Below are 22,630 nucleotides of genomic sequence, written 5' to 3'. Positions count from 1 at the left end.
ATGGGTTATTTTGGTTTCTTTAATTACCATTTCAATTTTTCTTTGAAAATTTGTCAAAAATAACAAAATTGATTTTAAGAATTCAATTCAATCTCAATCAAACTTGTTTTTTTTAAATATAATTTTTATTTATAGTTTTCAATTTTTAGTAAATAATTTAATTGAAGCTAAATTCTTTTCTTCAGAATCAAGTTTAATTCTGAAAAAGAAGTTTTTGTATTTTTTTTTTTTAAGTTTTTAAAATTGGATTTGGCTTTGAAAATAAGAAACAAACAAATCAAACATTGGAAGTTTTGTTTATGTCAATTGCAAAAAAAATCAAATGGGTGTTTGTCATTTTATTGACTATGTTTAAATTAAAATCTTTTATAGTTGAATTAATTAAGATTGGGCACAAGATAGGTATTATTTGTTATTTAGAAAACATGTCTATATATGCCATGTTATTTAAACAATTATCTAGCCCTCACGTTGGCTAAATTCCAAAATCCTTCATTCATTATTTATATGAATTTGATTCTTACTTTTAAATAAATTTCTCTTTATATATAGTCAATAGTTTTACGAAATTATACATGGCGTTCGTTTAATAAATCCAGAAAAGTTTGCATGATTTAGCAACTAATTAGATAAATTAAAAATCACTAAAATTAGATTAGAATTATTTTAGGAAGAGAAAGGGGTTTGAATCATACACATCTTGGTTGTTATACAATGTAATATAATTGTTATTGTCTTCCTTTTTCATGCAACTTATTGTCTAATCAGATTAGGATATTATAAATATTAAAATACTTAAGGTATTAGGGGAGTCATTTCATTACATCAATGAATACCAATTCTCTTCGTTTTCTTCTTAGTTTCGACACATCTTAATTTTCATAATAAATCATTTTGTAAAAGAAATGAAGTGTTAAATACTTAAAATTTTATTTTAAAGTTTAATTTAAATTGGTTTTATATAAAAAAAAGTTTAAATATAAAAAAAGATTTTTAAATTAAAAAAAGTGAAATCTATGTTTGTATTAGTGACTATTATAGACAACAACGGAAGTTATTAAATTTTTATATATAATTTAAAATTTTGTTATAATTTGTAAATATTTTAATTTATTTTGTTATTTAAAAAAATATTTTATTATAGATGGATTTCAAACTTTCTCTAAATTTGTTGTTTTCCATTTTAATAGAGGAGAATGTATTTTTAAAGAACAAAAAAAACTAGGTTGAAAAATGCACCCAAAGAATAGGGACTACAATTATATATTTAACCTATGGTCAATTCCTCACGGGGAGAAGTCACATAGGAAAGTTTGACTACTTAAAGCAGCCCACCACCAAGTGGTCAATACATTCTTAATTCACATTTTATAACCATTATTTCATACCCAAAATTTTCTTTCTAATAAATAACTAGTCAAACTATTCATGCTGTAATTAATTCAAAATTCGTGTGCATATTCCATTTCTAATCTTTTATTTATTCTAATTTCAAATCTATTAAACATTGGAACATTATAACATAATTAAAAATTGAGAAAGCCAAGCCTCTATCCATTCTTTAATATTTAATACCTTTAGGTCTAATTATAACTTCAAACCCATCCCTTTCACCCTTCTTTTAAGTTGTTTGAATACACCCATAATAGAAATTGAATTTCATTACAATGTAATCTAAAATTTATGTATTAATAATTTTTGTAAACTTATTTGAAGTAAAGACAAAAATAAAAAAAAAGTAGAAAATTAGAATAAGATTACGAACACGCAAGGTAAGGTATGGTACCAAGATATTTAAAATAATATCAACGAAAATTTGACCAAAAATTGAATTAGTTCATAAGTTTAGATGGAAGATATTTTTTGTTTCATTTATTCTCCACAAATTTTGGGTGTGGATTATGGAATGATGGTATAGTAATTAGGTGGGACATTAAATTCGGTATCCATTGCATCAAATAATTCAGATCACTGCATTACAAATTAATATCTTCCATCTCCCCTCAAATATCTTCAAAACCTTATTACCTAATTCATTTTGGAAGTTATAGCTCAGCCATTCCGTGGAAGCTTTGATCTCATATTTACTATTATTGTAATATGAATTTGTTTTAGAAATTTGCCTTCATCAATATATTTTAAATTTTAGGTATAGTTTTCCTTACATATTTAGTTTTATAATTTTACGTTTGAAATTAGAGTTTTTGGTTTTAATTTCTAAAAACTATAAACTAAATTAAGTAAGAAACAAATTCAAAGACTTATTGTAGACTAACATTTTGAAATTGCTAACAAATTAATTGGTTAAACTAAGGTGGGTGGAGGTTTCTAACAATGAAAATTCCCAATCAACTTGTGTGCTGAATTTGGATAAGAAAAGCGTTCGATTGGTATCAAATTTTGGAGCCTATGGTATTTTATTTTAGCCCAACATCCAAAATTCTTTACCAAAAGTTTATTTAATGTAGCATCTTTTTCGTTTCTTTTCTAAATAGTATTGTTGTTCTTTCCAACTTTTTTAGTATTTATCCTATGACCAAATTATAAAATGAATTAATCAAATTAAAATACTATTTCAGTACTTTAAATTTTGTTTAAATGTGTTTAATTTAATTTCCATTTAAATTTTAATTAAACTTAATCTTTAAGATTTATTAAAAGTACAAGGCAAAGGCAAAGGCAAGGCAACTCTATTGTTGTCATCTAAGACCTAAAATTGAATCATATTTCTCTTTAATTATAGACCTTTTTGGTATAACCTAAATTTAAATAGATAATTAAGATTTGAGCAGTGAATCAACACCACCAAAAAGAAAAGAAAAAAAGAAAAGTGGTTTTTTTATAACTTATCCAAATGAATAAAAACGAGTGGCCAAACACAAAAGATAACTTTAGTCATGAAGGGAAAAGTAATACATAGTCAGAAAGCCGCACCAACACATTCTTTTCTGTAAAATTGCAATTCTTAATTCCTCTAATTTTGAGAAAAAAATATTATTTATTTGTCAACTACGTTCTTAATTTTTATAAGGACTAAATTTGAGCAAATTTAAAAAGTTAGCTTATTTAAAAACTATAAAAACGCTCATCTCCTAATTTAAATATTTCTTAGAACTTTTTTGTTTACATAAATTTTTATGGCCATGTTTTGATTGGCAAAAACATTTTAAACATGAATTGAACCTATAAAAAGGAAAAAAGAAAAAGTCAAGAATTCGACGGGGACACGTTTATATTTGATAAAGAAATGAAATTTATAATTGGCGGCTTCAATGAGTATAGTTCCACGTAGGGTGCCAACTGTGTGTGCTTAGTCAACAAATTGGAAATTTTGGGTGTTCAGTTTGTTTACCAAAGTTGACAAATAATTTTGAGGTTGGATGCAACTTCCCATTCCCAATATCAAATTAGAGTAATATTGTATAGTCTTAACCTACAACAACTAAACCAAGAACATTCCAATTTTCAAAGACCCCTCTTCCTCTCGATGTTCAAACCAAATCTCAACCTAATTAACATTTCTACTTCACAACAATGTTGTTGCAAAATGGTAGAAACTTTATTGCAAATTCAACAACTAACACAAAACTCTTCTATTTATTTTTATTTTACTTGTAGCATTAATTAAATTTACGATAGACGTTTTCGAGGGTTTGATTTAAAAGTGGATTGTTTTGAAAAAAAAAGTTAAAGTAATTTACAATCGCTCAAATAACTTTTCTTTTGAATTATATTTTAAACAATTTTTTTAATCAAAGATGTTCGGATAAAAATAAGTTTTTTTAAAAAACATTTTTTTCTCGAGTAAATCCAAATGAATAAAAAATAATACATTACATTATTCAAATTTGAACTTGAGATATTGTAGGGTTTTGACAACAAATATTGTGTGATTGATTATCTCAAATTGAAAATGTTGAAAAAAAAGTGATATGTTGATCTAAATACTACAAAAGAAGCATATAGTTTTGATTTTAAACCATCCAAATTTAAAGCATCTTAAACTTAATATGCTAGTTTAACTATAGTTAGTGTTTAAATGTTCTAATGGGCTTCTAGACAATGTTTGTAAGGATGAGTGAGAACTTTTAGTGGTTGTAATAATTTTCAGATGAAACTTCTTTTTGATATTGTGATTGTTCCATGTCATGTCATGCACACATGAACTCCAACTACAACCAACACATGAGGATCTACGACAACCTTCGTGCTAGGTTTTGAACACTCGTTCTTAACTATATATTGTTGTTAGAATGATTTAAGAGATTATTTGAATCTATCTCACTGACAATTGGCTATAAAGGAGACTTTTTTTTTTTAGTTTTGGAGAGCGACAAATGATAATGGGGATGGGGGAGTTAAAGGTGTAGATAAACAGGGAATTGGGTACCATTAGGGGTTGGCTAATATTAAGTCATACATCTATGAGGATGATCAACTTTAGTGCGTGTGAGTGTGTGTTGCAAATGCGGAGCCAAGTAGATGTAACGTAGAAGCTGAATCAGTGTGTGACGGCAAAGGGCGAAAGTTGAAGGAAATAGAGAGGAACTAATAATATATAATGAAAGGATATATGGATGGAAGTTAGAATTTTTGACCTTATCCTTATACCTTTTTCAATGTCTCCCACTAACTCCCTTTTCATTTCTTTTTTTCTATACACATAAACGCCGCAGCCATTCATCAAATAGTGCGCAAAACAACACTTTTTGTTTCTCACCCTATCTTTTATAATCTATGCCTCGTTTACTAATAGTTTCGTTTTATGTTTGTCTACTTGTATGCTCACATTTTACCATAGTAATTTGTATCTTTTTTAAATACAACATTTTAATTCTTAGTTTAATTAGTTAAAATTTTTAAAAGTTATTTTTTCTTTTTCTGTTTTTAAATTTTGGCTTTCTAGTTGAAAGTGGAAGCATTGTTTATAGATTTAATTTAAAACAAAAAAACAAAAAAAAATGGTTATCATATGGAGTTTTAGTTTTGAACTTTATAATTAAGTAATGATTTAGTCCTCTACCTTATAATTGATAATGATTTAATTTGGTTTCTATGGTAAAAAATATTAGTATGGTTTAATAAATTTTTTTACGCGTTTATATTGATAAAATAATTAGGGATTGAATTTATTTATATACTATATACTTAGTTGGTACGTAGTGACATTTCATTTTGTGATTTATATTAGGATAGATTTTATGTTATAAATTGTAAAGCACATTAATAAAATCATTACTTATTAAAGTTGAATACTCGTGCTTTGATTAAGTCTTGATATATTTTTGATGCCATTGAGCTAGAGCAGTGATTAACTATTAAGAGGATGGTTGCTTCCAACTTCCATCTCCGCCTTTTGGTTGTCAACACTTGATCCTTATTTTAGTGTGATTATTTAGGAGCTTTAGGCTCTCAACTTTGAATTTTAACATGTGATTCAATGTGTTTTTCTTCATTAATGCTCTTTGATTATAAAGTTAAAAATATCGTTACATGTCATAACAATAACAATCTAACAAACAAAGAATCACACCAGAAATTGATATATACAAGTTCCTTAAAAGAGTTGAGTTTTTATATTTATATATATATAGAATCAAATTTTGATTTGATGAACGAAACAAAAGTAAAATTTTGAACTGGAAAAATGTTGAGAAGTATACAGTAACAATAATCTCATCTTCTGAATCGAATATTAAACTTTTGGAGTTTGTTTATGGCACGAAACTTCAAAGAAAAGTGCTTTAAATATCTTTTGACTGCGATAAAAATTTACTATTCTCTTATGTGTTTATTATTATCGTTATTTTATAAAGTAATGTTTTTAACATATTCCATTAGAAACAGAGAACATTGTTCAAAGAAAAAATTGAAGATTATCTCTTGAAAAGAAAGGTAATGACCAAATTCATGAGGCCCTTTGATTTTCAATACTGAGGACCACTAAAATATATATAATTGTCAAAGCACCTATATTGATATCATTATCATAATATGGCATTTAAACAGCTGGGCGTATTCAATTAGAAGGGAAAGAGACATAATTTGAATACACTTTTGATATTTTTATATATCAACGACCTGTCGACCAAAATAAAATAAACATCCTTAGTGTCATTTAAAACACTTTTTCTCATTTCTAAATTCGTTTCAACTTGCAAATAAATGGCTGTATTTTGCAGCTAAATACACTTGCCTTGCCTTCACATTGATGAAATAGCTTCCAACATAATTTTTAATACTCAAATTGTTGATGGAAGATGTTAGAACTCAAAAGAAAGAAAGATAGGGTGTGAAAATTTTGTAGGATGGCATGTGATGAAAATATCTAGATACCACGTTTTTACTCACAATTTGATGGTGAAAGAGATGTTTTGACATGTCAAATGATTTCAAGATATTTGGAAGGTGTGGTAAGCCCGCTCTTAACTTCTAGGGTATATAAATCTTCAATATGTTTAGGTTATAAGTTACAATGTTACCTTTCACCTTATATAAATGTTTCAAAATATATAATTTTTTTTTGGAGTATAAAAATTAGTTAAAATTTCTTTTAAAGATTTAATTTAGACGAGTGTCCTAATCATCTCTATATCATTCCACATCCAAATTAATTTCTTATCCTATATTCTAAGAGAATTCTAGTTCAAGAATAGTTTTGAAACGTTTATAAATGGTCTCAATTGGTAATATGACAGTTTTTGTGAAAACATTGATAATTTTTAAATAAGTGACAAAACTCAAGCATATTTCTTTAAACAAAAGTCATTTTGGCTTAGTAATATTGACATGAACTTCATCTTTATAGGTCATTGTAGGTAGAGTTTCAATCTCCCACCTTACCGTGGTAGTAAAAGAAGAAATATATCCATTCTATTAATTATGTAATAATAAATTAATATCACAAAAACGAACAAATTAACTTACAGGACAAACGCAAGCACAAATCCCTATTTATCAGGAAGTTGTCTTCTTCGGTGGACAGGACCATCATTTTGGTGGTGGGTTTTATTTTCTTCCCACAATTCACACGATGTCCAAGAGTAATTCTATTCAAATTTCGCATACCCTTTTGTCCTCTTCGAGTTTAACAGCAGGTTGGCCATTGCCCTGTCAATGTCAAGGGGTTAAATTTCAGCAAATATAGTTAAGAATTGGCCGAAAATATTGAAGTTGATGACATGAAAATTTCAAAAAGAGGTCTTGACTCTTGGTTTTATGGGATTGATTTAGGTGCCTGCGTCACGTCCAATCATTGTTTAATCAGCGTGTAAATACCACTAAAAGAAATGGCGTCATTTGATACTAATCTTCCATCATAGAGGAGAAATTGCAATTTTAAAGCAAAAAGTTTTGTTGGTTTATGCAACCTTCAACTGCGCATAAGTTGATGCAGAAAAGGCCAAGACCAGAATTTTAAACAATATCATGACTATATCCCTAAATGTAAGCAAGCTTTTGTTAGCTTCCTAACAATTTCTTTCAATTATGCAACCACTTGCATCATCAATAGGCCAAAACTCTCCCCCCCCCAGTGCCCATCTTTTCAACCTCTCCCTTTCAGATCTCGGGTTTAATAAATTCCCCCACTATTAAAAGGCATTCCTAGAAAAGAAGCAAGAAAGAAGCAAGAAAGTCCTTGAAAAGCATATTACAACAAGAAACTGATAAACAATCTCTATGATCCCGGTTAGCACCTCAACTAGTAAGTGTGAAAGACAAGGAAAAAGTAGGTGTTGAAAGTGAGAATAAACAGTCTGCTAAGTTGTAAAAAAAAGTAAGTGCTTATAGGAAAGAATGCGAGAAATCAATATAGTGCACAAATAAATTCGTACTAGAGTTCATCGGAGGGCAACTGTTTCGCCATTCTACAAAGAAAACGAGCAAGGGGCTTTCTGGCGTTTGTTACTGCTGTATTGACTTCATCCCCATTTTCTTCAATTGCTGCCTTACGTTCTTCAACCATATGTACTTTTCGAACAAGTCTCCGCAGCTCCTATTGATGATTGTCATTAAGTTAGAATTGAATGGGAATAGAACACTAAACTAGCTAATAAAATCTTTAAAGTCGTAATCATTCGTAAGACCCTTGTCCTATTTTTTCTTGGCTAGTTGATAGTAGACGAAGCAAGCCTAAGTAGAACATTTTCAGCTAGAAGCCTAGGGAGGAGCTCTTTTGATTGCGACAATCTTAAATAACTTTTTTGATTCCTCTTCTATGTTTTTCTGTAAACATGATCCTTTTGTTTTGGCAATCACTTGGCTTCAATTTTCGTCACAGTTTCATAGCTATAGCTTATCTACACTTATAGCCCAATGGAAGTATTCTTTCGGTATTTCAACTTTCCCCTTTATTTGTCGTTTCATCTCATGAATGAAAAGTTTCTTATAAAGAAAATAATAAGCATTTAAGTGGCATGAACCGAATGAGTTAATAACTTCTTAAAGAGATAGGAGGGATAAAAATGGGTAATGAAAAAGAATGATGCAGCAAGTGAAGTACCTGACGGTCAAATTCAACAGTTTGTAGCGAATAAATTTCCTTTGTAATGATATTGTTCTTACTGATTAACCCGTCAAGCCACCTTGTAGCAATGTCTACATGCGGACCCTAGTTTAGATAGAAGAAAAGAAAAAACAAAATGAATTTATAAAACTAAAAGAAACAACACGGTATAAAATGGCATTTATCAACCCCTTCAACTCCTGTTCCACTATATCAAATCAAATTTAAATTTAAAAAGCGAACAGTTGTTATACTCTCTGGCCTTCATTTTCTAATTGAAGTTTTTCATTTTATTTGTTCCACGCTGCAGTATAATTTTCACAATTGGTCTGCAAGCCAAATACAAATGTTTTGTCTATTATACCAAATACGGAGGGGTAATATGTAAACGAAACCATATCACAAAATACCTCTTCTTCCTCCTCCTCCTCCTCATATACATACTTTGAAACTTCATCATCTACTGAAGCACACAATCTCTGTAGTATCTTATGGTCACCGGCTTTTGTGGACTGTATTAAAACGTCCATTAATTCAGTGTCAGGTTGAGCATCCCTCAGCAGTTTTCCTATGCAAATTAAATCGACTTGTCAGCGCCACACAATACAAATGTTTAGAAAAATAAATTTTCCACTTCCATAGCAAAACAGATGATTTTCTGTTTTGGTTGGATCTTTTATGACAAAGGTTATGTGTAAATCGCTTCAGGAATCAGAACGCTCATATAATCAGAAACCTAAGGTGTAATCTGAAACCAGTGAAAATTCAATGGTAAACTCTGTTCAAATTGTTGCATTTTAGCGTTTTGCCTCGTCAAAAGATCATCTGCTGATGAGGCCTGTACAATGTCAAATCGTATTATCACTTTTCATTAAGTAAGCTTCATAAAAGTAATCAACTAGATTGAGCCTGTAGATTCCTTGAATTAGTAGCATCAACTAGTTGAGTAGTCACCGAAATGCAGTTTAGTGGGATATGTGGCAACCTAGAAACAAAGCTGATCACAATACTCTAACTAGTTATGATCAATTCGAGGCCAAGACCATTTAAGCCATTCTATTCACTGTTTGACAGATTGAAACCTTCCATTTTAGATTTATAGAGAGTATTTTTAAGATCTCCTGCCTAACATGTTACAGGATCTCGTGCTGACAAATGTTCAATGACCAAAAAGACAGCAAATTTTCATATTTTTTTCATCGATAGATCTTGATAAAGCATTACGTCGAGGTTTTTCAGGTTTCATTTTTGTAGAATTAAATATCAAATGGGGCTCTAACTACTAACACTGACTGCCAAATACAAATTTCACAACAGAATGAATTATCAAATATCAGCTTACCAATGTAATTGAACTGCCTTCGCTTTCCTTCCCTTACATCATTCCCAAGCCTCTGCGGCAAATAATCAAACACCTTAGCTACATAAACAATTCACGCATCGCCAAATTACCAAAGGATACGAAAAACTACAAAATTAAATCGCTAGTAAGGAGCACCTTCACAAGCATTATTGCGTCGAAGACATCTTTCTCGAGGGACGTCACACTATCACCCCAAACAAGTAATAGAAATCTCACGTTAGTGCTCGAAACTCAAACTCCTTAAACCCTTCCCGAAGTGTATCAGTGATAAACATTATACAATAATTAGGCATCTTCGGATAATGTTGCGAGAAGATATAAAATACCTGAGGATGCGTTTAATTTGAGAAGTGGAGAAGGTCGCGAGATCCATGCCCCATTGAACAGCTCGTCGAGCTTCCCGTTTAAGCTGGTTGCGGCTCTTTCTAACATCCAAATCATCATCGTTAATGCTCTCATGTTCTTGGGATTTGGCCAGTGCTGGAGCTTTGGATAATCTGAGTCCTTTTGATTCATATTGGACTTCGCGGCGAGCAGAATGAACGGTAGCTAAAGATAGTCGACGAGAGTATATTCTTTTGGCCACCCACGGCGGAGATGAGAATAAAAAATGATGTACGGCGCAACCACAACAATGTTTCTGCACCATCGACGGCCATTGCCGGAGAGCTCGAACCATATGACTCATGGTTGATGTCCATCAGTTCACGGCGGATACCGGCACCATAAATTGACGAAGCCCGGTTCGGCCCTGATCCATCGGTTCGGCCCAGATCAATCGGCTCGGCCCATCAACATACTTGCTTCTACTCACTCTCTTTACTTGTCATAATTCTCACTTTGTATATATCAAATATGAATATATATGTAAAGTTTCATAATTTTTTTTCTCGTTTTTTCATCTTTCAAGTCTTCTAGTAACTGAATGAGAAATGAGAACAAGTAATGAGAGTGAAAGAACAGCTGCGAGAATCAAGTATCAAGAGCTCCTATGTGTATTACAAGATTCTATTGCAATAGTTTCATAATGTGATGCATGCACAGAAAGGACCAACAAACTTATAAATTATAATAAACCGATATTTTATTGTAAGGACCTTAGAAAATAAATTGTATAAAGTTGCGGGTTTTCACCTTCTTTCTAGCTTGATGTTAATTTTTTTAATATAGCTAAATTACATATATATTTTACATTTAATATTATTTTGTTATTATTTAATATTGCAAGTGTTAACTTTTATACATTTCGGCAAAGTGAGATGAATTCAACGATTATTGAAGCACAACAACTATAGAAATGAGACATCGAACCTTCCATTATAAAAAAAAACATTATTAAAAAATAAAGAAAAACAAAAACTTTTATACATCTCATAGTAAGTGGATCCCTAAACATTTGACGTTATAGAAATGCACTAAACAATTTCTTAGCTTCATTCGTTATAAAATTGGTACTAAAAAACGTTCAACGTAAGTGAAACAAAAATGAACTTTTTTTAATAAACAATTTGCATTATATTAGTGTGCTTTGGAATTTTATTTTATATCTTCATGAGAGGGAAAAAAGATTGAAAACTATTCTAAGAGGCTTCACATTTTCTTGAAAATGGAGTTGAATAAGTCTAATAAAACAAGTATTTAAGGTAAAATTGTGATCACATATATCCCCTTGATTTTAAGAATAACATATATTTCTACTATTCAGTACAATTTTCTTTTTGTTGGAATCTTATAACCATACTGTAGCTAAACTAAACTAGAGTCAATATATATTACATATTTGTTATACGTGAATTGCCTACTTAAAAAAATTAATAAGGAAGTCTAAGTGAGTTTAGAGGTAGCTTAATGGACCTATAATTTGAGCTAAATAGGAGTTTATAAGGACGCTGTGAGAGGAGTTCATAAACTAGGAAGAGCTTAGAGAAGCTCAATGGAGCCTAGGAGCCTATGAGAGAGCTTAAAAGCACGCATGGGAAGAAATTAGGTAGCTCAATGGAATCCATAAGGTAGACCTAAAAGTAGCTTAATGGAGGGTGTGAGGTAGGTTCAAGAAGAGCTCAAAGGAGTCTAGGTGAGAGCTTAAGAGGAATGCCGTCTATGGAAGAGAACTTAATTAGCTCAATGAGACCCATAAGATAAGCTCAAGAGGAGCCAAAGAGAAAGACTAAGAGCACTCATAAAGGAGCACTTAGACAACTCGAAAGAGCCTAGGAGGGAACTCAAAAGAGCCTAAGAGAGAGCTCAAGAGGAGCACTTATGGAGGAGCTCCTTTAAGAGTTCAGTGAGACCCATGAGATAAACTCAAGAGAAGTAATCTCGTAAGTGGCTAGGAGAGACCTAGGAGAAAGCTTAAGAGCATCCATGGAGGAGAACTTACACTGTTTCAAAGGACCCATGAGGTAAACTCGAGAGGAGTTGAAAGGATGAGATAGCTTAAGAACACCCATAGGGAGAGCTTATGCAACTCAATGGGTAAGCTTGGTGGAACCCATGAGGTAGGCTAAGTCTATAAGAGAACTCAAGAGGAGCACTTATAGAGAGAGCTTAAAAAACTCAGTGAGGCCGAGGACGAACACTCAAAATGAGTAAGCTCATATGTACCTTAGATGAAAGCTCAAGGGAAGCTCAACAAAGCTGAGAAGAAAGCTAAAGAGACTCTTAGAGAAACATAAAACAAAGTCTCTTAAGAGTAGCAATATAAGGATGACCCGTACATGAGACTATAACCTTCTAAGAAAAGCTCTCAATAGAAGGATAACCCACAAGGTCGAGCCTAGTCTCCTAAAAGAAGCTTGCGAGAGGAAAATGGCCCATAAGAGAAAGTACCTTTAGGTCAGTGCCAAGAGAGCTTAGAGAACCCAATCAACGATTATATGTGAAATCGTTTGAATTTTGAATGAACGAGCGCCATGAAGGGACCGTTGAGAGTATTTACGGATTTGTTATAATGATAGTGTAACTCTCCATAGGTTATTAACCCAATGGTTCTAGAAATTTAGGGCAGTTATGAGCTCATGTATTACGAATCACTATATTGTATCAAAAGTTAAGGCCATTGGTTGAAAGTATGCCTAAATACCTTAATACTCTACTATTTTTTCTATTGTCTAACTACTCATAAATACAAAATTGACTTGAGCGTCGGAGTATGTGTGGCTAGACATCGCACCCATGCTTACCCTCAATTTTCTTGCAATCACTTGAGCAGATCTCTTCCATAAAACAAATTTTAGAGTTGATCGATCTTTAGACTACACTTATCTTGAAAATCAAATATTTTAATTATTGTATAAGCTTAAAATAGATAAATAAAGACACATCAATCAACCTAGACTAATTTTACACATTGCAACTTAGTTTTTTCTTCTTTATTTTTCCGTATCAGTAACATTATATTCACCTTAACAAATTTACGTCTGATAAGACAATATAATTTATATTTTTAATTCTTTAGGAGGGAGTGATTACATTTAGTCCAATATGAAAAACAAATGTTGTGACAATAAATTTCAGTATAATTATCTTTGTGATAGATGGATAAAAAGTATTGCATTCTTTTATTACTTATCAGAAAAGAAAGATCAAGAATCTTAGGAACTATAAACTAAAATAACATTTCATTTAGATGCTAGGAAGAGATCTTCATTATTATCAATATTTTCGTATTTTCATGAACTCAAATAAATATTTTTATTATATCATAAAAGTCCACGAAACATACTATCGACATCGAAATTTTAAACTACCAAAATTGTATACGGACTATCAACTATCAGGGCAATACTAAAAGTCCTAGGAAGAAAAATAGTGCTACAATTTAAAATGCGAAATTCCAGAATAACCTTCGATCAAAACGAAACATCACAACTATCTTTGGGGTAGTTAAATATCCCGCCAAAAGCTGGCCGTTTCGGTCATTTGGAAATTTGAAGATAATTAATAAAACGGTGGCCTACAATTTTTCACGATCGCTAAACGACGCTTCTAATTCTTCATTAATTTACTCTGCTCTGTCATTGTCTCCGTAGGATTCTTGTTTCAGTTGAACTTCACGGTGGTTCTTCGGAACGATCGCCGGGGATTAACCTAATAGCTCCGTTGTTCAGCTGCTACAGCCATGTCCTCCGACACTGTACCTCCTCTCAATTACCTGCTCAACCACTTTTCCCTCCCCGTTAAAGTAAAATTTTGAATTCTTCTCTTCCTAAAAAATTTAGAGATAACAAAGTTAATGAAGATTTCTAGGTTTTCTACATATTTTCTCAATCGCTAAACGACGACTTCCAATTCCTAATTAGTTTTTTAATTCTAATGCTGAAAGCGATTGTTATTAATTAAGAAATGATTTGCAAGTCTTCGGTTTGATTATTTCTCTGGGAACGGCAGCCGGCAGCTCAATCTTCCACTATTCAGCGGCCGGCCGTCAGTCATTTTCTATCTCTCTGGGTGCAAGAATACCTTGCTGATTGATTCTCACGACAATGAAGTTGCTTCGATGAAGAGGAGTACTTGATCAACTTCGATTTCGATCGGTAGGTCAGTTCACTCTGAAACTGAATTTTGTTCATGCTTTTGCTCTACGTGTAACTGTTTGTAGATATAGTTCTGTCATTGTTTTTAGTCAAATCATGTCCTAATCCCTCGTAGTCACTCTCACTCTCTCTGTAGTTTGGTTAGTGATTCATACGACAGAATGAAGTTGATTCGCTGAAGAGAACTCCAGGCAACTTCTATTGGAAGTCTGTTAATTGCTTCTTATGCATAATTGTTTCTGAAATTAATTTTCGTTGATATTTTCACTGTGTGTAACCTTTAGCAGTTATCCATCTGTTCTGTCATTGTTTTAGTAGAATTCTGTCCTTACAATCCTTTATAGACTGTGTTGTTTGTTTCGTGACACGATTTTGATCAGTTGATTTAATTGTTGGTATATGAAGAAGTGCCAGTGAAATTGACGTGATCGTAGATTTGATAAAGAAATTTATGCCCGTTTGGTTTGTGAATACATGAACGCACAAACAATTTTAGTTTATCCAGTTTCTTCTCCTTCCAGATAGTTTTGCAGCAACTGAAGAAAATGCTATCAGAAGCAATGATTTTACGTCTTAGGTTATAACACAAGTGAAGAGAGAAGTGGAGAGGAGGAGAACTGTGCTGAAGGATGGCTGGTGAATATAGGTTCTCAATGGACCAAAAGGACATCGTGAGGATATTGGTGGCCACCATTGATAATTTCACCCGAGGTCGATTGATCAATAAAGAGCAGAGAAACCTTCACAAAGAGCAGTGTGCTGAGAGATTGGCATCTGAAGGTGGAAGTAATGACAAAGATACAGAGGTTAGGTACTCGGATCAAGCAGTGCTGGCTAATTTGGATTGGGGTATTGAAGCCCTTGAGGAGGCTTTAAACACATCCAATATGGAGACTAAGCTTGCACGACTTGACCATGCAGAGAAGATGCTTCAAGTGTGTGCCTTGTTGAATTCTAACGAGAAAACTGCTGGAGTTCCCAATTTCTACCTTGCTGCTTGGGCTCACCTAAATCTTTCATATCTCTGGAAATTGCGAGGAAATGCTCACAACTCAGTCCTCCATATTCTTGAGATGTTTATTGTGGATCCCTTCTTTTCACGCAACGATTTTGCTCCTGAACTCTGGAAAGAACTCTTTCTTCCACACATGAGCTCAATTGTTGGGTGGTATTCAGAGGAGAGGCATAGACTTATGATCGAAGTGATTCCTGATTCTTCCGATTTATCCTTCACAGCTGATTTAGATCAATTCTTCAATGAATCTTTGATATTTTCGCTGAGGCCTGATCAAGCTGAGAAATTGCAGAAGTTGGAGCAGCTTTATGGAGCATCTTTGGATGAGAATACGAGGCTCTTCGCTAAATACTTCAAAGATTGTATGAATTCTGATTCAAGCTCCACCAAGAAGGTTGCCCCAATGTTGCCAATCGCAGAGCCACCTATGACTCCTCTTCATGAAGTGAGCCGCTCAATTCCCGATTACATAAAATTTGGACCTATTTTACCCAAGAGTGCCGGGTTTTCATCCATCAAACCAAAATCTAAAGATGGCACGGCAGAAGCAAGTTGGTAAGATTCCAAAACTCTGAGGACGCCTCCTCTACAAACGAGCAAGTACTGGAATTGCTTCCAATTTGTTAGTTGTTACTTCCCTTTTTCTAACCAAATATTTGGTTTCCAAACAGGCCAAAGGGGGCTTCCAGTCCAGCCAACAACATAGAGAAATTTGCAGGGCAGTATTCTCAGGTTTGTCCCGAGTTCAAATTTCATTCTCATCATTTCAATTGCTAGAATGGTCTACATATATACGCCAGAAGGAACTCTGCTGGTTTGAGTTGTAATTCAGTAATAATATAAGCTACGTTTTGATTTCTTTCTAGAGTGATTTGCTAGAGGAGAATGAGGATGATTCTGATCAGGAACCTTACGATTCTTACGATCTCAGTGATACCGCGACTTATAAATTACTATCGCCGAGTAGCACAAGGGCGTCGGAGGATGAGCAAATAGGACCTAAAGAGGAGGTGTCGAAAATGGGGAGTCGCAAACATTCTCCCACCATTTTTTCTCCAATTGCATCTCCTCCAGTTCCTTCACCGAGAGTTCTATATCCAATAGTAAATGAGAAGAAAAGTGAATCGCGTACATTGCGACTTTTATCCAGTCGTGGCGAACAACGAGTTGCTACCTCTGCCCTTGGATCACCAGCTACAAGAAGTGATTACAGCTCCAATTCGGTAGAGTCTGATGGTGAAGTAAGTGTTTGTCTTGCCCCACTTGCTTTCTTAACCCTTCTTTTCGATGTATTTCTGTTTTTTGTTCCATTTTTCTTACTTTGCACAACTGCACTTGGAAAAGCGTCTTTTAATTGCAACTGCTCTTTGTTTTTTACTTGAAGAAAGATGGCCACAGAAGAATAATATATAAGCCGACGCACAATACAACCTATGACAACGTGAGTAGCCAAGACTTCGAGAATTGGTAATTACAATATTTCAGTTCCACTAACATGATCCGTTGTCTTCATACAAGAAAAGTACCTTGAAACTTATTAAATTTTTAACAGTTCAATAGATAAACTTGAGGATGAAAGTAGAAGCCGCTCGTCTGAGAATGTGACACATATGGTGCGACCCCCTAAAGATTTCGTATGCCCCATAACAGGTCAGATTTTCAGTGATCCTGTTACTCTCGAAACTGGGCAGACTTATGAAAGAAAAGCTATTCAGGAATGGTTGAAAAGAGGAAATACAACTTGCCCCATTACGCGGCAGCCATTGTCTTCAACTGTAATGCCTAAAACGAATTATGTCTTGAAAAGACTGACAACATCTTGGCAGGAACAGCATCCTGATGTTGCTCAGGATTGTTCGTGGACTGGTACATCGGTAAGTACTGTCGGTTCTACCTTCAAAAGGAGGAGCTCTGTGGCAACTACTCCTTGCCAACCATTTCATGGTCCTCTTAACAGGACTTACGAGTCTCTTAATCAAAAAGGCAAAAGATTAATGCAAGAAGCAGTGTCTTTATCACCCACCAGTGTAATATCTCAAGCCACAGTCGAGAAAATCATCAACAGTTTAAAACCTTTTGTCTCTTGTCTTTGTAATTTCGAGAACTTGAAACAATGCGAGACTGCTGTGCTCACTATGGCAGGGTTCTGGAAGGACTCAAAAGGTGATCCAGCGGTTCATTCCTACTTATCCGAATTGGCTGTAGTGAACGGCTTTATGGAAATACTGTTAAATTCCCGGGAAAGAGAAGTCCTCAGAACCTCGATTTACGTTCTTTCTGAGCTTATTTGTGCAGATGGAAGTGTTGGAGAGTCCCTTAGTAGTCTAGATTCAGATTTTGATTGCCTAGCTTCTTTGCTGACGAGTGGGTTGTCAGAGGCTTCCGTTCTTATGTGCTTGCTAAGGCCCACATTTACTAAGTTGTCAGCTCATGAACTTATACCTTCCCTAGCCCAGCTGCTCCAGAAGAAAAATGAAGATTTCGATGATCTGCCATTTGTAATAGAGCCAAAAGATGCTGCTATCGCAATGCTTGAACAAATTTTGATGGGAGGGGATGAATATAGCCAATCCCGGAATGTTGCGAGTCTTATCTCTGCAGAAGGATGCCCTGCATTAGTCAAGTTTTTGGATGGGGAAGAAGTGAGGAGGCCAATACTTTCTATGCTTTTATGTTGTATGCGAGTCGACAAAGGTTGCAAGGACTCAATCGTAGAGAAGATCGAGCTTGCTCCGGTTCTTGAGTTACTTTATACTGGAAATGAGGACGACAGAGGCCTTTGTGTGGCTTTTCTGTCAGAGCTAGTTCAAATGAACAGGTATAATGATACTAATTCGCTTGAAAATAAAAGTTCTCGTGTGCAATCAGTTTTAAAAACTACTTCTGTCGTTAAGTTCCCTGTATGGTGGACTTTATTTCATAAACGAATTATAGAAAATTAAGGTTTTGTTATTCATAATAATAACAGTGCAGGTAAAGGTTTCAGTTTAAGAAGCATAGACACGGACATGAGAGACGAATATGACCTGGACACGACGGCACATGCCGCACATGATATTTTAAAAATTTAGAACACGACAATGATACGTTTATTAAAATTTCATTTTTATAGTAAAAGAAAATTCATTTTGAATGGATGCATTTATATGCTTACAAGACTTAGCTTGATATATTTCATACTAAAAAATTATTATCATTATCATATATATGTCTTTTTAGTTTACTCAGTAAGTGTCCTATGCATGTCTAATGTATTTGTTAGATTAGCAAGCGTCTAATAGGTGTCTACCAAGTGTAAGAATGTCCGACATGGTATTCAAACTCCAAACTGATGTGTCTGTGCTTCTTAGGTTTCAGCCTTCAACTACTGAAAATCAACTGATCTTGAAATTGCTTTTCATTTAAAAAAAAAAGAAAACTTATTTTCTGATGAATGTGTGGAATGAATCAAAATTAAACTTTTGTTGTATGAGTAATGTTGGTGACCACACGCTACATTTCAACCAGTTTTCTTCAATTAAAATAGCAACAAAGCTATGAACCAGTTTTCTAAAAATTAGTGGTATGGCCTATACGGTATGTGACATGTTACACATTCCAATGTTTATTCAATATCTGCATTTGGTTAATTCTGCATCATAACTCAAGTTCAATTCCTTGTCGTTGTTGAGAAACTACAGAAGGACACAATGCAATCAAATTTTGCAGCAAATTAAAAATGAAGGAGCATTCAGTACGATGCATACACTTCTTACACATCTTCCAAAGGCTACAATTGAGCAACAACCTAGCATCGCCTCCCTTCTTCTCCAGCTGGATCTCCTGGTTAGTCTAGATCCCATAATAGCTAGCATGCGAAAATCATTTTCCTCATGGAAACTAACAGACAATTCTGCTTCGTGTCAGGTTGAACCACGAAAAATGAGCATTTACCGAGAAGAATCTATAGATGCACTGTTTGAAGCTTTTCGTAGGAAGGACAACTATAACGTTCAAACTGCAGCTGCAGATGCTTTGTTATATCTATCTGGGCGATTGACTTCCTCAGGAAAGTGCTATGCAAAATCGTGGTTGCTCAAACTTGCAGGATTTGATCAGCCTTACAATGCTTTGATGAAGGACGAGGGACTGAGGAAGCCTGACAGCGAATTATCAGAGAGAGAGGTTTGGATCTAAGAATTTATAATTTCTGTGGAACTTATTTCATTGTACATCCTTTCGTTTCTAAATCTAGATATATGCTACAGGAGGAAGAGAAGGCAATCAGTGTATGGGAAAAAAGAGTAGCACTGGTTATTTGTAACCATGAAAAGGGGTACATTTTTAAAGTTATGAAAGAATGCCTGAAGAGTAAATCCTTAGAGATGGAAAAGTCCTGTCTTGTCATCGTTTCCTGGCTGTGCCACATGGTTTCAACGCTCCCAGATACTGGGGTACGAGAGACTGCTCGCAGGTTCTTGCTTGATGAACTTGTAAACGTTCTACAATCTTCTAATAGCCAGGAGGATAAGATTTTAGCATGTCTTGCTTTAAAAACTTTCATTAGCGACCCAGGTGAGGTTTGTTTGCAATGCTGACAGTATATATATTTTGTTGAAATCGAACTAACTTGGTTGCCAATTACAAAGCTGCACTTGAGGAACTAGGGCTTCATGCAAGATCCATCAACAAAACGTTAAGAAAGCTTAGGAGAAGCTCATCGGTGGTCAATGCTATAATGAAAGCCTTGATGAACTTGCCATCTGTTGACACAGTAAGTCGGGTTGGGGGAAATGGTTCTATTCTTAGTTCATACTAAAAGTGGATTCATGATTTTACTACTGTTCTATCTTTTGTCCATGTGACGGAGCTTACTACTGTTCTATCTTTTGTCCATGTGATGGAGCTTACTACTGTTCTATCTTTTGTCCATTAGACGGAGCTCTGGAGTTACACTGAAGTTGGTGCAATAGATTGCAGCTCAAATGGAGAGGTTTTGTCTCTGCTTCATTTGGAAGGGCGGGTTTTAAGTAGTCACTCGGATGGCACCATCAAGGTAATCTAAACAAACGACAGAATCTTGGTCTCAGTTAAGATCACGTGTAAACTCACTATGTTCTCTTACGACCAACACTTGATATCCTGCTTTTAGGTTTGGGATGCTAGAAATAAAGTATTAAGGTTGATCCAAGAAGCTCGCAAGCACTCAAAAGCTGTAACATGCCTTTGTGTTTCCTCTTCGTACGACACAGTATACAGCGGTTCCTTAGACAAAACAATTCGGGTAGATTTCTTTCTTCATCATGTTGTGCCATGTTTTCTTTAAAAGAGAAACTACAACAATAGTAATCAGATCAATTATTAAAGGACAAGATTCAATCTGATTATGAATCTGGTTCTACTCCACATTTATTCTATAAGAGGATGATAGCAAATTGGCCTTACTTTTATCACTACATCTGAAAGCAAATCTTATTCTGATCAAACTTCTACCATTGATTCTCGGAAACTACAACATTTACAGGTATGGAGCATCAAATCTGAAGAAATACAGTGCGTTCAAGTCCACGAAGTGAAGGAGCCAGTTTATGACTTGAAAGTAAATGGCAAACTCGCATGCTTTGTTTCTCCAGGAAATGGTGTTAAGGTAACCGTGGTTTAAGCTACAAGATTTGAAAAATCAAAATCCATTGAAATCAATAATCTGGCATATATGTAATGGACTGGATATTACAGGTGTTCAACTTCTTTGGGGTTCCCAAGCATATAAATTTCAACAAATACGTCAAATGCCTGGCACTATCAGAAGATAAACTCTACTGCGGTTGTTCTGGTGACAGCATAATGGTACGCCCAAGTCCTGAAGATCCACTTTCTTTTGCTTGATTAGTAGGGTAACAAATACTAACAATTTTAGTAAAATAGAGGGCATTAATAATAATAACCAATTCAACACAACATCTAATATGCACCCAAATGTTAAGGACAAACTTTAAATTGGCAGGAGGTGGATTTGTCCAAAAATGCCACAAGCACGTTCTACACGGGTGTAAGAAAATTGCTTTGGAAACAAAACATCTACTCCTTACACATCCACGGTGACCTACTGTCTGCTGCCGGTTCGACCGTGGATGGAACGGCAGGGAAGGTATAACAAATGAACCAAATAATTGAATCAATTAGACTTATGATGATAATCATTCGGTGAAGTAACTTACATCCTAAATCTTTTTTCCCACTGCAAAAGACGTTTTCGCTGGCAAACAAGACAACAGTAGGATCCTTTTCAACTGGAGTTGACATACATCACATGGCCGCAAGCACCGATTTCTTGTTTACAGCCTCCAGATTGGGGATGTTAATAGAGATTTGGGCGAAAGAGAAACACACAAAAATTGGTTCAGTTAAAATAGGTAGCAGTGCTAGTGGTAGCCACACAAAAATCACTTCCCTAACTACAGACGATGGAGGATTGCTACTCGTTGGTACCTCAGATGGAAAGATACAGGTTTCTTGTAAACTTCTCGTCCTTATTTTTACCCCACGAGAAAATTTTGACACCATAGCTTAACTTTCCATTTTCTTTATGAACACAGGTTTGGGCTCTTGAATGACCATGAAACGGGGAGCATATCACACCATTATTCAACTTAAGTAATAGAGATACGATTATACCTCCAATTGGTGCATTGTAATTGTATATGATTTATATATTTCATTTTACGTTAATAAATAAAATACCAAACCTCACTAATAACGATTCTACTAGGGCTAGAGAAATTCATTTAAATCCTGGTCAGGTTGAATTGTTTTTTTGAGTAAAAAAATAGAGAAGTTCAATTTGCATTTCATCTGATTGTTCAGTCCATCGAAGCATACGGTTATCAAAAAACACTCATCCATGTATTTCCATAACTTGTGGTAAGTCTGAACCATAATGCCACCTAGTTGAGCTTGTCCTATTCTATAAATCACTCCAGGTTTTTCTGTGTATTTTCACATACAAAAAAGCAAAGAGACAAATGATTGAAAAACCTAAATAATTTCAATCTTGTAAATAATAAAAATATTCTCACAATGATCGTACTTAATTAATACCATAAAAGACTGGCTTAACAATTATCAATTCTTCTAAATGTACTTTATTAACTTTTTCGCGGTAAAAAAGAGTTATAATTTATAAAACATTCAACTAAATACATTCATACCTCTTCAAATTCAATTTCTCAGAA

General features: G+C 34.0%; 2 protein-coding genes and 1 long non-coding RNA gene across 8 annotated transcripts; 1 reads left to right on the top strand and 2 right to left on the bottom strand.

The window, feature by feature from the left end:
* Positions 1–6,819: 6,819 nt before the first annotated feature.
* LOC101214378 (UPF0307 protein ECA0281) lies at positions 6,820–10,587 on the bottom strand. Its single transcript, XM_004136330.3, has 7 exons — positions 10,196–10,587; positions 10,005–10,053; positions 9,849–9,900; positions 8,917–9,074; positions 8,504–8,611; positions 7,836–7,996; positions 6,820–7,110 (listed from the first exon to the last, which is right to left on the bottom strand). Coding segments are annotated over exons 1-7 (891 nt in total). The 5' UTR covers positions 10,558–10,587; the 3' UTR covers positions 6,820–7,109.
* A 3,222-nt stretch (positions 10,588–13,809) lies between these two features.
* Positions 13,810–22,166, top strand: LOC101221826 (putative E3 ubiquitin-protein ligase LIN-1). 6 transcript variants are annotated; one of them, XM_031881951.1, is made up of 17 exons: positions 13,811–14,404; positions 14,926–15,974; positions 16,091–16,151; positions 16,286–16,660; positions 16,804–16,886; positions 16,972–18,237; positions 19,100–19,244; positions 19,326–19,583; positions 19,667–19,973; positions 20,048–20,172; positions 20,335–20,454; positions 20,551–20,682; positions 20,923–21,045; positions 21,135–21,245; positions 21,403–21,546; positions 21,646–21,906; positions 21,995–22,166. In XM_031881951.1, exons 2-17 carry the CDS (start codon positions 15,034–15,036, stop codon positions 22,010–22,012), a joined length of 4,470 nt encoding a protein of 1,489 aa, XP_031737811.1. In that variant the 5' UTR covers positions 13,811–14,404; positions 14,926–15,033; the 3' UTR covers positions 22,013–22,166. The 6 variants fall into 6 exon arrangements, with proteins under 6 accessions (XP_031737809.1, XP_031737806.1, XP_031737807.1 ...); XM_031881949.1 differs by having other exon boundaries at positions 13,810–14,404; positions 19,100–19,583; XM_031881950.1 differs by having other exon boundaries at positions 21,646–22,166.
* LOC116402519 lies at positions 20,780–21,759 on the bottom strand. Its single transcript, XR_004214930.1, has 2 exons — positions 21,617–21,759; positions 20,780–21,258 (listed from the first exon to the last, which is right to left on the bottom strand). It is a non-coding gene; the product is annotated as an uncharacterized LOC116402519 (long non-coding RNA).
* Positions 22,167–22,630: the final 464 nt, after the last annotated feature.

This window comes from Cucumis sativus, chromosome 3 (genome assembly GCF_000004075.3).
Source record: "Cucumis sativus cultivar 9930 chromosome 3, Cucumber_9930_V3, whole genome shotgun sequence".
Taxonomy (NCBI): domain Eukaryota; kingdom Viridiplantae; phylum Streptophyta; class Magnoliopsida; order Cucurbitales; family Cucurbitaceae; genus Cucumis; species Cucumis sativus.
This window is presented reverse-complemented; position numbering and strand designations above follow the sequence as displayed.

Coding starts and splice junctions, on each gene's coding strand:
- LOC101214378 (XM_004136330.3), bottom strand. CDS start 10,557: ATGAGTCATATGGTTCGAGCTCTCCGGCAATGGCCGTCGATGGTGCAG. Junction 9,901..10,004: donor ACGCAATAATGCTTGTGAAG/GTGCTCCTTACT, acceptor TATTTGCCGCAG/AGGCTTGGGAATGATGTAAG. Junction 9,075..9,848: donor AAGGCAGTTCAATTACATTG/GTAAGCTGATAT, acceptor TAATTTGCATAG/GAAAACTGCTGAGGGATGCT.
- LOC101221826 (XM_031881946.1), top strand. CDS start 15,034: ATGGCTGGTGAATATAGGTTCTCAATGGACCAAAAGGACATCGTGAGG. Junction 16,887..16,971: donor AGCCAAGACTTCGAGAATTG/GTAATTACAATA, acceptor AATTTTTAACAG/TTCAATAGATAAACTTGAGG. Junction 19,584..19,666: donor GCGAATTATCAGAGAGAGAG/GTTTGGATCTAA, acceptor TATATGCTACAG/GAGGAAGAGAAGGCAATCAG.